Source organism: Felis catus, chromosome B3, assembly GCF_018350175.1.
Source record: "Felis catus isolate Fca126 chromosome B3, F.catus_Fca126_mat1.0, whole genome shotgun sequence".
Classification (NCBI taxonomy): Eukaryota; Metazoa; Chordata; class Mammalia; order Carnivora; family Felidae; genus Felis; species Felis catus.
In genome coordinates, this window is record NC_058373.1 from 39,240,136 (window position 1) to 39,256,438 (window position 16,303).

Here is a 16,303-nt window from a genome sequence, read left to right on the forward strand (position 1 = left end):
CATCCCTTTCTCCAGACATTCTACTGACATCTGCCAGAAAATTAATGTAATATATACCCAAACTGATGACTGTCCTGTGAGTGGCACCTCTAGAGTTGTGCAGTGTGTTGCCTGCACAGCTGTAGGGAGCAGCCTCAGGTCACTAACAGCTAACTCATTTTGGACAGACATAGGGCTTCCAGGCCTAATCTTCAGCCCTTTTCCACCCACCCCCCTTGGGAGCCAGACAGAATGACCCTGGGTGTTACCCCCTCAGCATGGGAAGGCAGGGATGGGAATGGATGTGATAAGTGACCTCCATCCCTCTCTCCCTCTCATCTCTTTGACCCTCTGCTCCTCATGCCTTATGCAGAGTTTCTTTTCCCCAACATGTATCCGCTGTCAGTTGCTGCTTTATCAGTGACACACTAATTAGGTCCAGTGAGGTTTGCTCTGCATTGGAGAGCCCTCCGTGGTTGGCGTTCGGTCCGAGCTGTTCTCTATTTGCCTTGTGAGCCATGTGTCATTCTTTCTCCCCAGAAAATTATAAATGAGGCTCCCTATCTGGGAGTCCCACTGCCTGAGCGTTGGAGCCGGGGGTGGTGATGACTGAGAAGGGTGGGCAGGGAGAGAGCCAGCAGCCCAGGGCTGGGACTTTGCTTGGCAAACGTGGCCACCCGCCTGGCAGGGGGCCTTGGAAAGAACCAAGCGGACTCCACATGTGTGCTGCTGGCATTGACATGACGTTAGACATCAAGATCAGCCTGCGCTGGTGGCCGTGAACCTCCAGGGGTGGCAGGGGAGGGGGAGGAACAGGAGGAACCAGAAGATCGGGGAGACCACTAAAGGCTGCCTGCAGAACGTTGTGGGGATGTAGGAAGGGGACTAACCTCCACGCTTCTCATGCCACTGCCTCACCCCGTGCTGTACCCCGCTCCAGCCACTGGAGGGTAAATTCCATGAGGGGGCGACAATCTCTGTGCCACTCTTGGTGTGTCCCCCAGCCTAGCACAGTGTCTGACACATGCTCATGCTTGAAAACCATTTCCGGAACAACCGAACTAAGTCAGTACATGTGCACTGAGCATCGAGTGTGAGCGAGGGTCTGTGCTAAGGGCTGGGGCTGTAGGGCTGAGTAAAGCAGACCCAGTCCCTACCTTCCTGGAACTTACAATCCAGTGAATGAGAGCTGATTTTTTTTTAATTCATTACGATTGCAGCTAGTGCCACAAAGGAGCCGGTGACAGGGACCCCTGCTCTGAAGTAGGGGGGTGGGGGGAGGCTCAAGAATATGGTAGGGGCTGAATAGGACCTTAGGTCGCATCTAGTCCGGTGTCATCATTGATGAGACCCGGGGCCTGTCACGGTGCCTGGCCTGTATAGGAGGTGTTTGGCAAAGTTCTGTGGACTGGATGGATGGATGAATGAGGCCACGTTGCCATGAGCTGGTGCTTTTGCCTTACTTCGATCCATGCATTCTGACCCTAGATGCAAGGGCTGTCTCTTACCTAAACCATCTGTAGCTCTCCAACAAGAAGACATGTGGGTCAGGGTGGCTTCCCTGACTGGCTCTCCCAGAGTCCTCTCTGCTGAGCTCCCATAGGCTGGCAGGAGCATATACCCACCACCCTGGCCTGGATCTAGAGAGCCCAGCTCCACTCCGTTTACACTGCCTCCCACCCCCAGAACATATTGAAAGGGACCCAGAGATGAACTTGCAACATCGCCTCCCTCTTTTGTGGGAGGCAGAGTCAACTACTTTCCATCCCCCTCCTCCTCCCTCTCCAAAAAATACTCATTAACCTCTGGCCCGTTGCAAGGAAAACGGATGATCCACACCAGAAGCCCAGCTGCTGATTAATTTTCCCAAACAGGGCCAAACTACAAAGCAGCGTATTGCAGGGGAGAAAATTCAATAAAGAGCATTTGAAACAAATTTAATAGAACATGTAACTCATTACCCACCGGGGTCTGGGCCTGTGCCGCCACATTGTGCAAGAAGGCAGGTGGAAGGTGTAGGGGAGATTTGCATCTCTTCAGCAACCAGCTCCAGGGGTTCCATTCCACCGGTAGCTCTTTCAAATCAAGTTCAAGATGTTAATAGCCAATGCTGCATCTATAATTAACAGGCCTTTGGATGAGACGAGGTGTTCACATCCATCGTCCATTCACAGAGTGGAGCCGCTGAGCGGGGCTGGCAGGCTTCCCCCAGCAGAAGCTGGAACCTCGGGGGTCTGTCCCTGTGGGAGGTGGAGGGCTCCCTTTCCGGGGCTGGGGGTGTGGGCTGTGCGGAGGGGAGATGGGGATGGGTAAGAATGTAAGAATGCTCAGGCATCAATTTCCAGGTGCTGAGAAAGACGCCAAACATCTGGGCCTCAGCAGGCAGCCCTTCCTCAAGGTCAGGGCCATGTGTTCCAGATGCTCTGTGCTTCGGTGGTGAGTGTGCTGTCAGTATGAGCAGGGGCAGCGTAGGCTCTCCTAGAGTTTCACCACAGCTAGGCTATTAGCATCCTGTGCTTGTAATGGGTGCCAAGAGATTGAGTTTGAAACCCATCCCTGCTTCTCATTGGCTGTATGGCCTTGGGCAAGTCCTGTTCCCTCTCTTGGCTTCAGTTTCCTTAACCTGTAAAACAAGACAGCTGGACCAAGTGATTCCCAGAGTCCTTCCAACTCTGGTGCGATGGGCTGTCCCCTCATTGTTATGAATGGTGTGTGGTCAGGCCCAGACCATGCATGAGCAGAGTAGGTGGCCACCTGGCCCGTGTGATTCTTAGAGCCCCAGGAGGACTCCCCAGCCCTGGGCCTCTGTTCCTACCATTCCTCCGTCCTTTGGGCTAAGACCCCTACTGCAGGCAAGAAAGTGTTCAGAGAGTCAGAGCTGAAGGGCCCTTAGAGACAATTCAGCCGGTGGTTCCCAGCTAGATGTTTGAAAAGGCTGCAGCAGGTTGCCAAGAGGGGTTTTGAACATTTCACAGAGCCTACAGGCAATATTCCATTACCTGCGATGAAGCTAACTAAAACACCAAGGTTTTTCTTTTGCTTTTAATTAGAATTAAATTAACTCTATGTGATATCTCAGGTTACAGTGCGCTCATCAGAAGCTCTGATTGGTTGCAGGTGACATCACTGGAATTTCTGGGTCATGGTTGGTGGACAAGATGCTGCCACCAGAGTCACGTGGCATGTGGTCACTGGCCACATTCCACCTGCTCAATACGTGACTGGCCTTAGATACCAGCCCAGAATATCGCCAGTGCCTTTCAAATTGAAGGGGCTTTGTAGGGGGAGGATACTAACAAGGGTCCTTGGTGGCAAGAAGTTGGGGAGACGGATTGATTTTAATAACGACATATAATTGATAGGGAAACCAAGACCTATATATATGACCCAGCATGAACGTGGGTCAATCAGAAGAGAACACTGTCTTCTGGCAGTAAGAGATGTGCTGGATGGAGATCTTGGGGAACAGCCGCAATACAGGGCCTTAGGGTGCTCTTGATGAAGGAGTGAGGGTGTAAGTGCCAAGATCTGTGAGGCATGAGAGGTGCCAAACGCAGTCTCCCCAACTTTACCTCTGATGTGAGCTCACAAGCCTGGCCTCTTGTCCTCTCCTTTTCCCCGGAGTGTGAAAAGATCAACAGATGTGGATTCAGGGCTGGTCTAGACCAGGCCCTGGGCCGGGGGACAGGGAGCCGAGAGGACGCAGTCTGGCAGCCAGTCCCCTGAGCGTTGGCCCACAGGTCTCAGCTCCGCCTCGTGGCCCTCTGGCTTATAGTCTCCTTTTCATGAGAGCCATGGGTTTGATCATCTTTACCATCCTGTTCGGGTCAGAGGGTCTTGTCTCCCTGAGCAGGTGCACTGGAGGCCAGCAGGGTAATTTTGTAGCTGCGCTTCTCACCCTCAGCCTGGCCGGGCAGGCTTTGGGCAGGGAGTGGCAGGGTATGGCTTGGAACCATAGACCAGGATCTGGCCTGGCTTTCCCTTTTCACAAGAGCCCCCAGAAAAGGCCAGCTTCAGCATGGTAACATGGCCAGCCTCAGACCAGACACTATTCTGCTTCGTGTGTGTGATGGGAGCCACAGAACCTGGGCCCAACAGGTCCCGTCACTCATTTGTTCAACATGATAGATACCTGTACTCTATGCCAGGTGCTGAGCTCCAGACGCTGGGGCAGCCCAGACAGATAAGAGCCCTGTTGTCATGAAACTTTCAGTCTCACTGGGGGAGCAGACAGCAAATAGGTGGACAGGTAAACACATCTGGATGCAGCCAAGAGTGTGCCTGTGTGGACGCTGCCTGGGAGTTGCCCAAAGGCAGACGCTGGGTCTCAGCATCCTGAGGGCCCCTGGAGCCCACTGCCGGGCTGGCTCAGAGTTGTTCCCACATAGCGAACATTTGTTGAATTGCCTGGCATGAGAGAGAAAGCATATGGAAGGTGCCCAGTCCTTCTGGTTGTCCACGGTAGAAGCCAGCGTGTACCCACAAACATCTCATTTCAATTAAACAACATTTATTGAGGGCTCATTATGTACCAACAGGCTCTCAAGCCCTGAGAATCTAAACATGAATAAAATCAGATCCCCGTCTCCCTGAGCTCACAGCCCAGGGCAGATGCAAGCACAGTGGCTGTGTATGTACCCATTCCCACTAGAGCAGGACTGGGGACGGAACGTAGCAAGAGGAAAAGGATTTCTACCCAGACCCACCCAGGCAGGTAAACAGATACCCCTAGACATCCACACATGCATGCGCACATGCACGCACACACACACACACACACACACGCACACACGCACACACTCATAGGTGTATACACTAAGCACATATAGATACAAATACCCTGTAGGCTCAGACCTGCCTCACAGGCCATCATGATTAAAGTCTGTTAGTGGTCCCCCAATCTGGGGAGGTGTGTGGGTGAGAGAATGGCCTGCGTGTTGGGAGGTCGTACCTGGGGCACCTTGGGAATCACCCCGCCTTAGCCGGCCTCCCCGGCCTGCCCGGGGGTGGGCGGGGCTGTTAGTCTAAATCTGAGAAATTAGGCTGATGATTGGCTGGCAGTAAATGTCAATCCCCAGAGACAGCCAATCAATTCTAGAGCAGGCCTGACCCTCCGCTCAGTGGCCGGAAGTAGGGAACTGGACGAAAACTTTAGTATTTGTGCTTCTGAAGGAGTTTGAGCCAAGTGGGGGTCAGGACAGAATGGGTGGAAGAAGGGGAGTGCTCGGAGTTAGGCGTACCAGGCTCACATCCCTTTGGTGCAGAACTCTGTACTTTAGAAACTGCTCGCTGCTCTGTTTGGACTTTTTGCCTTTAGGAGCTAACAAATGCAAAGTGTTGGGAGGCGCTCCTGGCACATAGTAGCCCCTCCTCAGTGAGAGGTCAATCTGTCCGTCCAGACCATGCCCCTGGTGTGTCGTGATAAAATTTCTGGCCTGCTTCAGCCATGAGGAAGAGAACTGGGGACACAGCCTACAGGAGGAGGGAGAAGGTGAACCCGGGGGCATGAAGTCAGGATTCCTGCCCCTGTGAGCACCAGCCTTCTTTACTGCACAGGGCCCAGCATTGTTCACTGAATGAGAGATGATCCCTTTTCCATAGCTTGCCTTCTGCCAAAACCTTGGAGGGTGTTTTGTATTCTTTCCACGGGAGAGATTTCTTTGCAGTGATAAGAGCTTTTGTAGCGATTTCTACCTGCCAGGCGCTGTTCTGTCTACTTCAAATGTAACTAATTTGATCCTCTTGACAATCGTTATGAGGTAGGGATATTATTTCTCCCATTTTACAGATGCAAGAACTGAGTCCCAGAGCGGTTTAGCAAATTGTGCGAGGTCACGCAGTAAGTGCTGGAAATAGGATGGCACCAGAGTCCATTCTCGAACCACCGGGCTCTGCCGCCTCTCTGGAAGGAACGTCTGATTCTCCTTCCTCCCTCCCTGCCTTCTCCTTCATCCTCACTAATACACCAGGGGTGGGGGGGGGGTGTGCAGAATAAGTCACTGACCCTCTCCGAGTCTCCATTTCCTTCTCTGGGAAGAAGAAAGTCCTCTCGGCCCGGCAACCTCAAGCTGTCAATATCCCTGCATGGGTTTCACTGTGAGAAAATGGGTGCCCTGGTGCAGCCTTTTGGGGAGCAAACATTTCAAGCTGGGCATTCTGTATCTTGCCCCCTGGGATAGGGCCAGGATGGAAAGTCCTCTCTGAGCCCCATCAACAGACCCACAGCTGAGCTCACAGGCCCCTGGAGGCCTCCTGGGAGGACTGGGGCCGGGGACACTAATGAGGATACCAGGAGAGAAACCCCTCTCCCTTAAAGTAAATTCATGCAGAGAAACTCATAAGCTGTGCGTGCAATTTGCACATGGGCCAAGACCCTCAGAGCTTAAATATATTCCTGGGGGCTATTTATAGTCTTGGAAAAATTAGAGCTTTCTGGGTAATGGGAGTGCTGCAGACTCCAGCTGGTCAGGGCCTGCCAGGGACTGGCAAGGGAAAGTGTGGGAACCATGGAGACTTCTGGTGAAGGACTCCAACCTCTAATGAGCACATGCTCAGAGCAGACAGGCTCCCGAGTGTGGAAGGCATGTCCCAAAGAGCTCAGGGAAGAAAGCCCAAACCCCCTTACCTGCCGTTCAAGGCTCCCAGCTCCCCTTTAAATATCCCCCTCACCGCTCCCTACATAAACTCTTCCAGCAGTTACCCCTAGAAAATTCTCAGCTCTCACACTCCTCTGCACTCTTGTCCACACTCTTCCTGCCTGGATTGCCTGTACCTGGCTCTTCTCTGGCACATTGAATGCTCTCACCCCTCAAGGTCTGTGAAGTCCCCATTCCAGGTCCCCCCCCCCCTGCCCTGAACCCTTCACTGGAATGAATAGCCCACCCATGGAGGCCTGGTATAGTGGACGCTGTAGTGTGCCCCTCAGATTCAGCTTTCGGGGCTGAGGCACCCCTTCTTCCCCAGCTTCAGGAAACAGTGGCTCCTGACTGCGCCCCTCTCCAGAAACTGCCCTCAGTCAGAGGGTGCCGATTCCTATGAAATCATGCCTCCTTCCCCAGAGCAGTGGATGTCCAATGCTGGGTGGGGGCTGTAAAGGTTCTCCCTCCCCTTCCCCTGCTTGGATATCTCTAAGGGCCATCCCAGCTCCAGAGCTTTCTGGCAGATCAGCAGAGATCATTGTTGACTGCAACTCAGGGCTGTTTCTCCCCTACCCAGTCCTGCTTCCCTTACTTCTCATGGGGACCCTTCTCAAGAGCTCACTAATTTCCATCTCGGAGGATGCTTTCTGGGGAAGCCAGTTTAGGATGCCTGGTAACAGAATGGTTAGGCAGCCAGCCCTGGTTCAAGTAGAGATCAGCTGTTCTTAGTACCATGACTGGGGCAGAGTTACCTAACTTCTCCATACGATTGCTGTATCTATAAAACAGGAATGACGCTGAGGCAATAAATAGTCTCCTGCGAGTCTTGTGAGGATCAAATGAGAGGATGTATGCATGTGCCTGATACTGAGAAAGCACTCAGTAAACATTAACTATTACTGTCTACATTTAACTTCTCTGAGGTTGAGGTAAATGGAGATTAGAGTACTATTATCTGTGTCATGGGGTTCTTGGTGAGAATCAAATTATATTGAAAGGCAAAGGGTTACATTCTGTCCTGCTGTGACCTAATACAGACTCAGGGGTCAAGTTCCATGGGGGCTTTCCCCATCTGGAGCTGTAGTCTGGAAGCCTGACCCTCCCCCAACCAGTGACAATCCCTGTTACCTATCACTGCTATAACAAATTACCACACATTTAGTGGCTTAAGACAACACAGATTTATTATCTTACAGTCCTGTAGGTCAGGTGTGGGTCTCATTGGATTAAAGTCAAGGTCTGCAGGCTGTGTTCCTTTTTGGAGGTTCTAGGGGAGAATCTGATTCCTGCTCATTCAGGAAAGTTGGTAGAATTCAGTTCCTAGGGTTGTAGGACTCAGGTCCCCATTTTCTTGCTGGCTCCAGAATGAGGGTTGATCCTGTCTTCCGGAGGCCAGTGCATTCCTTGGCTGTGTTCCCTTTCTTCCAATCAGGTGACAGGCAGGTGGGGGAGTTCTTATGGCATAGCTCTCTGATCTTCTTTAGTCATCTTCCACTTTTAAGGACTCATGTGATTAGTTGGGTCCACCTGCATAATCTAGAATATTCTCCTTACCTCAAGGTCCTTAATCACATCTGCAAAGTCCCCTTTACCAGGTAAAGTAACATTCACAGATTCCAGGGATTAGAACATGAACATCTTTTATGGGGGCAAGAGGGGAGGGCATTATTCTCCCTACCACAGCCAACCAGCACAGGACAACTCTGATCCAGAATTCACCTCCTCTTTTTCCAGGGAGAGGTCTGTGCAGTTCCATGTGCCATGGGGACCTACGGCCCCAACTGCTCGTCCGTCTGTACCTGTAACAACGGTGGTACCTGCTCCCCCGTGGATGGCTCCTGCACCTGCAAGGAAGGTGATGTGCCTTCTTTTCCAGTCCCACCCTCCTCAGATGTGCACACTGCCCGAGTGGGCTGCCAAGCTGAGGAGTCTGGGCTGTTCCTGCCCCATCCACCCACATGCAGAGTCAGGGAGTTTATTTGTCAGGTTCCAGCCAAGGAAACCCATGCCAGGGACTTCAATAGCAGGAATGTAATAGAGGGGATTAGTTACAGTGGTGTTACAGTCGCTGGGGTAGCATACAAAGGAAGGCAGGCTGACCAGAGATTAGAAGCTGTGAGAGGAGTTTCCACCACTCCTGGAGGGGAAGGACAGATGGAGGAAGTGGAATTCTAGAGCCTGGGAGTGAGGGCCACTGGGTGGGAGCTGGCACGTGGATAGAGTGGTTGCGTGACAGTGCTGGAGCACGGTGGAGACCCAGCCCTCATCAGAGGCCCTGCCTGCAGCAGAGAAAGGGGACAAGGTACGTGACGTCTCTCCTGCTCCCCTACTGCGGTCTGTGGGCCAGGTCACCCACTGTGAAGCCCATCTGGGAGCCAGCCGAGGGAGAACCTGGGGTATGTGGCAGCAGGGATCAGCCCCCTGTGACACAGATCAGAGCAGGGAGGGGGAGAAATGGATCTGAGAGCCAGCAGACCAGTGACCAGCCTCAGAATGGGAAACCAGCTTGTCCTGGAAAAAAAGGGCCCTAAAATAAGCTGCCGGATTCCACCCTGGGCAGAAAATAGCCCTCCCCATCTCAGCCGGTTCCCTGTCCCAGGGGGGATCAAGCACTTACAGCACGGACAGTGAGAACTGGGAGGCGGGAGACCTGGGTTCTCCCCCCAGCTCTCCTAATAGCCGTGCTGTGTTTCTGAGCAGACTCCAGGTGGAATGTGTCTTCTCACCCAGCAATCAGAGAAACAAAGGTTTAGGTGGCAGGGGCCCGGCTGAGAGAGGGGACAGAAGGCCGTGCTGGGCCCAGATGGAGCGGTGACAGCCCTGTCCCTCCCCGCAGGGTGGCAAGGCCTGGACTGCACCCTGCCGTGTCCCAGCGGGACGTGGGGCCTGGACTGCAATGAGAGCTGTACGTGTGCCAACGGGGCAGCCTGCAGCCCCGCCGATGGCTCCTGCTCCTGTGCCCCCGGCTGGCTCGGAGACACCTGCGAACTGCCCTGCCCGGTGAGCGCCCGGGGCGGGGAAGGACCGGGTGTGCCCAGCAGCCCCTCTCACCCTTTCCCTGCGGTCGTTCTGTCCCCGGAGGTGTGCAGACAAGAGCCCTGGACTAGGTGGTGGGACACGTGGGTTCAGGGCTCAGCCCTAGTTCTAACCTCTGTGGCCACTTTCCTGCTTTGGGACCTCAGCCCTTTCCTCTAGAAAATGGCAGATCTTTGGCAGATGGAGTGCCGTGGCATCACTTCCCCCTTGCTGTGCTTGGTTAACATTATTAATTGTCTCTGGCACATTTCCCTGAGCCCATGCGCAGCCTCAGAATCCTTCATAACCCACTGCTACAGGACAGCCATTACTAACCCCTCGGGGTTGCTGTTCCTCAATAATTTTATGATCAGGGTATGGGAGGACAAAACCAAACACTCTTCAGCAATAACCACCCAGACTTAATCACTGGATCTTAGTCTAAGATACGAATAAGTTAAACCAACCACCATGTGATATTGTTGAATGAGGCCTACAGTCCTGGGTTCAGATGCTGACTTCGCCACATCCTAACTATGTGACCTCGAACACGTTACTTCGCCTTTCTGACCCTATTTCTCATCTTTAACTTGTGAATGTAATGGAACCATCCCAAAGGTATGCTGTGAGGATTGAGAGAAATGAGTGATAGAAGGCTCTTGACACCTAATGAACATGCAACAAAAGTCGGTTGGTACCTTCTTGCCTAGGAATAAATAATAGATCAGTCATTCTTCACATGGGATCGATGCATTGTGATTTGCAAAGCGCACTCTCATTTACAGATTTGTGTTAATGATCATTAACTACATCCTTTCGAGCTTGACCATCGAGAACCCCACATTTCTGTGAATGCAGCCAAAGAATGATTTGGAGTGACCTCGTGGCCATGTCGATCACCAGTTATAAAAAGTGTTCCCACTGCACCCCGGCCACAGTCTCTTTGCATCCCCATGGGGCAGTGGCTCAGTTTTGTCATCAAAATCCAACAGAAGTGTATGAACCTCTGGGAGTCTAGGTCTGGTCATTTCTCCCTCCCCTTCTCTCCACAGGATGGCACATTTGGGCTAAACTGCAGTGAGCGTTGTGACTGCAGCCATGCGGACGGCTGCGATCCTGTCACAGGTCACTGCTGCTGCCTGGCTGGATGGACAGGTAACTGCCCCCTGCCTCGCCACCACCCAAGGCCTGTGAAACTAGGTCTTTGGGGTTGTACTTCTCTTGACGGTTCTTTTTCACTTCTTCTTGCTCCTTACATATGCACCTTTTCCTTATCTCCTCTGGGCCCCACTTCTGCATTCCATACAATTCAAGCAGGCAAATTATTGAACATCTATTATGTGCAGGCTTCGTTCTGAAGGTCAGGAACATACCAGTAAGAAATCAGACAAGGTTGAACACATGGTGGGTGTAGGTGCTGAATCTGTATTCACAGAGGATATGGTAGGGAGGGGGACGGGGACCTTCCGCTTAGCTCCGGCTCATATTCCTGGTCCAAAATGTATCCTTCAGTCTGCTTCCCAGACATAGAGGAAATCCATCCCATTGCCATGATCCTGGTCCTCCAGGCACCATCTCCCAGCTGGCCCTGCCTTGGCCTTCTACTTGCTCTCTCTGGGCCACCCCTCTTGCCCAGCTGCATCCGTTATGCATATGGTGGCCCAAGTGAACTTCTTAAAACACAGCTGCATTCATACTAGCCCCTGCTCAAGAGTCCTCAGTGGCTTCTCCTGGCGCTTACATAAAATCCAAATTCCTTACAGTGGCCCAGGGTCCATACTATCTGGCCCCCGCCCACCTCCGCCACTTCCCTTTTGCCCCCCCCCCCCCCCCCCCCCCCCCGCCCTCCCGTCTACTACCCTGGAGCATTTGGGCCGACCACTCTCCTGACTCCAGGCCTTTGTGCGTGCCTTCTTTCTGCCTGGGTCACTCTTTCCTTTTCTCTTCACCTGGTAACGGCCTTCCCCTTACAACAGGCCAAGACTACATCAGAGCCCCTTTTATTAATTCTCATAATATCCCACACTCTTCTTTTTGCCGTACTTGGCTCACTCGACACTGAACCTGTATCAGAGTATTTATTATTCGGCTCCCCAGCTAGACCATCAGCTCCCTGGAGGCAGGGCCTTGTTCATCACTGTATCCACCGCTTGCCACCCACTGAGAGGCAGAGGCCATGGAGGTCAGGAACACAGACCTGGAGCCAGACTGCCTGGGTTTGTGACCTTGGGCAAGTCCTTTAACCTCTCGGGGTCCTGAATTCTCCATCTATGAAATGCAGATAATTCTAATCCTCCCGGTTGCAGGGTCATTTTGAAGTTTAAATGAGTGAATACTTGAAAGTGCTAAATGTGCATGGCACTGTGCTCAATAAACGTAACGCATGAATATAGGAAGTGCTTAATCATGCTGTGCTGCGGGAATGAAGTCGGTCCCAAGGTGGTGGACAGAGGAAGAAAGGCAGGCGTTGCTGGCAGTGTAGGCCTTCAGATAATAATTCATACCAGGTTGCTGACCAGCAGAAAGCCAAGGACATCGCTTCCTCTGCAGCATCTCTGACCTGGCTCCTCTGCCCTGCCCCTTGGTACGGAGTGAGACTCCACCCTAGTTACTGGCACCCCAGATGCCTAGCTGGAGCCAAGTGGAAATCCACTTTAATTTTTCATTGCCTTGATTTCAAGCGAGCTGGTAAGATTTTAATGATATCTAGTGCTTAAAAATTCTGTCTTTGATGGACAACTTTTCAGCAAGGCCTCTGCTGTTCTAAAGCTAATTTCTCCAAATGCGGCCCTGAAGTCATTTCAAAGGAGTGATTGATGTCCTGAGGTTTGTCATGGGAAAGGGGACCGAGGAAGGATAAGGAGGGGATGGGGTGTAGGTCCCGGACACGCACTCAGTGAACCCTCCCCACCCACACCTGCCCCAAGAAGTCTCTCCTTGACTTCCCAGCTCCTGGCTCATTGCTCACGCTTGGACTCAATACCGGTTTTGCTCTGCCCTAAGTATGTGCATGTCTTCCCCCTGCCTGCATAAGCCAGACTCTTTTGGCAAGTGCCATCACATCTAGTTCCCCTTGGCCTGTACCTAGTCGGTGTTTATTAAATGCTTATTGAAGTAAGTTGAAAGAAGGTGGGCTATAACCATATATGGGTTTTCCCCTTGAAGCGAAGGAGACCTTCAAGATGATCTACTGTAACCTCTCAGATTACAGATGAGGAGAGGGAGTTGTCCAAGGTCTCAGAACATTAGTGCCAATAGGATGGGGACACAGGATTGCATTGTAAGAAGGAATCATCTATTCATTCAATTAGCATTTATTGACTCAAGCAATCACCATAGGCCTTACTTGGCAACTACCATGTACCCAGCACTGTGTCAGGCCTAGCAGTAAACAGCAAAATTCAATAAAGCAGTAGTTCCTGCATACCTATTATGTACCTGACACTGTGCTGGGCACGGGAGAAGCAAAGATAACCAAGATGGCGTCCTGTCCATTAGGAGCACCAAATAAAGAGGGTCAGAAGTGTCAATAAGCCACGCTCCCTTCACATTGCTGCCAGGGGAGACGAGCCTTATGTACGAAACATTCAAATAATAGGCAGGGACAAAGCTGTAGGCCACTGACTTTCAAATAGATGCTTGAATCCCTGGGTAGACATCTGGGAAGGCTTCCTGCAGAAGGACCCTAAGCAGACCTTGAAGGGTGCGGGCTGCTGAGTCGCTGCTGGCCTCGTGGCATGAATTTGAGGTCACAGTGCATGAATTGTTTGCCTGGCTTTACCCATCAGTATAGATGAAGAGGGGGCTCCCGAAAAATACAGCAGGGGAGGACCTCTAAGGGGGATCATTATCCCTATTCAACTACTGGGAACACAAGGCCTAGATAGCGTAACTGATGAAGCTGTGCATTTTCAGAAGCTGTAACTGGAGACCCTCCCACCAGGCCAAGGATCTGCTCCTTTGGCCCTCCAGTAGAACTGGGGCACTCCACGCAGGGGCAAACCCTGGGCCCTTCTCCCCACTCAGATCCCAGCGTCTCGAGCTCCAGAGAGTTCTTAGGACATAGAAAAACCTCCAACAGGGGCCCCACTCCCACAGAACCAGGCCTGTAATATCAGAGTTGCCAGATCCTGAAACCCAGTGGGCCCTTGCTGACACCTGCCGTCAGCATAATCACCTTGCACTGAGAGCCACCTCAGGCCCAAGAAGGAGGACCCCTTCTTGACATGAAAACATGTTGAGGATCCCACACATGAGAGTAGCTGTACTTTTAATATCCATTGATTGGGAGAACGCACAATAGCCACAAGCTGCCACGGATTCAAGGGTGCTTTTGTGTTTGTTAATCACAGCAGTATCCGCATACGGTTTCAGGAAAGAGCAGTGTGTATGTGTGACCCGTGTGCCTTGGTCAGCCTACAAAAAGCCCTTGAGGCACCGATGGGATCAGAGGCCGCCGTCGGGCAGCAGAGCTCTGCCTTAGTCGCGGTGGGCCTCCCGGGAACAGCAGAGTCCCTCGGCCCACAGTCTGATCCTGGGTTTCCAACAGAAGATTCCTTGGAGCAGGTCACAGGTTTCGTGTGCCTCGAGAAGGGGAAACTTGAAGCGGTATCCAAAGCTTTGAACAGCTTCGTGGCCCTGCCTTCCCCAGGCTCCCCTTCAGTCAGTCAATCCGTGGGGTTTGTCCAGGGTCAGCCTCTTGAGCCCTTGAAACCGCACCGGGAGAGGCCTCCATCAAGGGGTGGAGTGTGCTGGCCAGATTCCCCCGCGCCACGAAGAGGCCTCATTTCCAGGAGAGCAGCATCGGAAATCCTTGCCCTGCTGGCAAATTGAGATGTCACAGGGAGGGGGGTGAAGGAGGGAGTGTATGCCCTGGACTAGACAGGCACCGGAGGGTGAATAAGGCCTGTCATATCCCCTCACTCTCCGCTCTCTCTGGCTGTTCAGTCCTCCCTCCCTCCCTCCCCTTCCCATGGGCACAGGGGGGCCTCTGCAATTCCAGCCTGCCTCCAAATTGGTCCCACTGCTCTCCTCGTGCTAGGGCTGGCTCTCGTCACTGGGCCTGAGAGTCTTCCTCCCTCTCTCTTTCTCTTTCTCGCAACCCCCGTCCCTAGAACAAGGCAGACATGATCTTCAAGCTAATTCTGTTCTTCTCTGAGCCTCTGATACTCACCATCCAAAGCCACGCCAGTTTCCTGGGGCCCACACCCATCTGTTCACCTAATGCATGTCAGACTGGAAGTCTTTCTGCCTGAGAGGAAACCCCACCTCTCTGCTGGGGCCTCGGGCCTTTTAAAATTCATTCTTAGCCTTTGGGCTGCCATCATCTCAGTAACTTATTTGCTCTGTCTCCACTCAAGAAGACCAGGTAGGCCTTCCTCTTTCTTTTTTTTTTTTTTTTTTTTAATTTTTTTTTTTAACGTTTATTTATTTTTGAGACAGAGAGAGATAGAGCATGAACGGGGGAGGGTCAGAGAGAGAGGGAGACACAGAATCTGAAACAGGCTCCAGGCTCTGAGCTGTCAGTACAGAGCCCGATGCAGGGCTCGAACCCACGAACTGTGAGATCGTGACCTGAGCTGAGGTCGGACGCTTAGCCGACTGAGCCACCCAGGCGCCCCTCCTCCTCTTTCTTAATAGAATACATCATAGCGTAGAGAAAACATCGGAGTGTGTCACATACAGTGACAATAAAACCTCATTTTGCAAAGTGTTGGTTTCTATTACAAACGTGTGCACATATGATATAAAATCCACTTTGCACCGAGGGCTGTGGTCAAAAGGATCTGAAAAGACCCCACCCACTGTCTGAGCCCTCACCCTAGGGCTGGTTGTCTGGGACCCAAAGGACCAGTGGCTCCTGGGCCGACATGGCCACTAGGCAGGGAGCTCACTCGTGGCTCGTGCAGCCCCACCCCGTAACAGCATTCACCTGCCCCAGAGTTGGTTTCTCTCAAGCCTAACCTTGGATACCAGCTAAGATGTCAAAGATGAGGGTGGTCCTTCATGACCTGGTCCCTTCTTGGTCCCATAATCCCATCTCTTGCCATACCTCGTTTTGCACTTTATGGTTCCGCCACGTTATGCTGTGTTTTCTTTCAAGGCACGGTTCTCTCTCCTGCCTCCTACGCTTTGCACAGAGGGTTTCCTTTACCTGGTAAATCCCTCCTTGGCCATTAGGACTTAGTTTGGGCATCTCCTCTTCCTGGAAGCCCTCCCTAGACCAGCCAAGTCTAGGTAGGAGTTTTCCTCTGCACTCCCAGATACACTGTGCTCACCTCCACCCCTTTATTCTGCATGGCGCCCCTTCCCATCATCCTTCCTTCTGCCTTCACTCCTCTTAACCACTGACCTGAGTCTGCCTCTGGCCCACAGGCATCCGCTGTGACAGCATGTGTCCACCTGGTCGCTGGGGCCCCAACTGCTCCGTCTCCTGCAGCTGCGAGAACGGTGGCTCCTGCTCCCCAGAGGACGGGAGCTGCGAGTGTGCCCCTGGCTTCCGAGGACCCTTGTGCCAGAGAAGTAAGATGGCTCACCCTCTCCACCCCTTCCCTGTTGGAACTAGTCCTGGCCTGAGAGGGGCTAGGGTCTCAGAGTCAGCCCCCATCAAACCTCTCCCTCTAGTCCCCTCTCTCCCTGCACTGGCTTTTCTGTCCCTAAGTTCAGGGCCC

At 52.5% G+C, this 16,303-nt stretch overlaps 1 protein-coding gene across 18 annotated transcripts in view; it reads left to right on the forward strand.

Annotated features, from left to right (window-relative positions):
- The window catches only part of MEGF11 (multiple EGF like domains 11), a 357,968-nt gene that overhangs the window by 314,920 nt on the left and 26,745 nt on the right, over positions 1-16,303 (forward strand). For all 18 annotated transcript variants that reach the window (XM_023255165.2, XM_019832204.3, XM_045059138.1 and 15 more), the window contains 4 exons: positions 8,352-8,472; positions 9,454-9,617; positions 10,685-10,787; positions 16,008-16,154. In XM_023255165.2, coding sequence (XP_023110933.2) covers positions 8,352-8,472; positions 9,454-9,617; positions 10,685-10,787; positions 16,008-16,154 — 535 coding nt within the window. The remainder of the gene's footprint in view (positions 1-8,351; positions 8,473-9,453; positions 9,618-10,684; positions 10,788-16,007; positions 16,155-16,303) is intronic.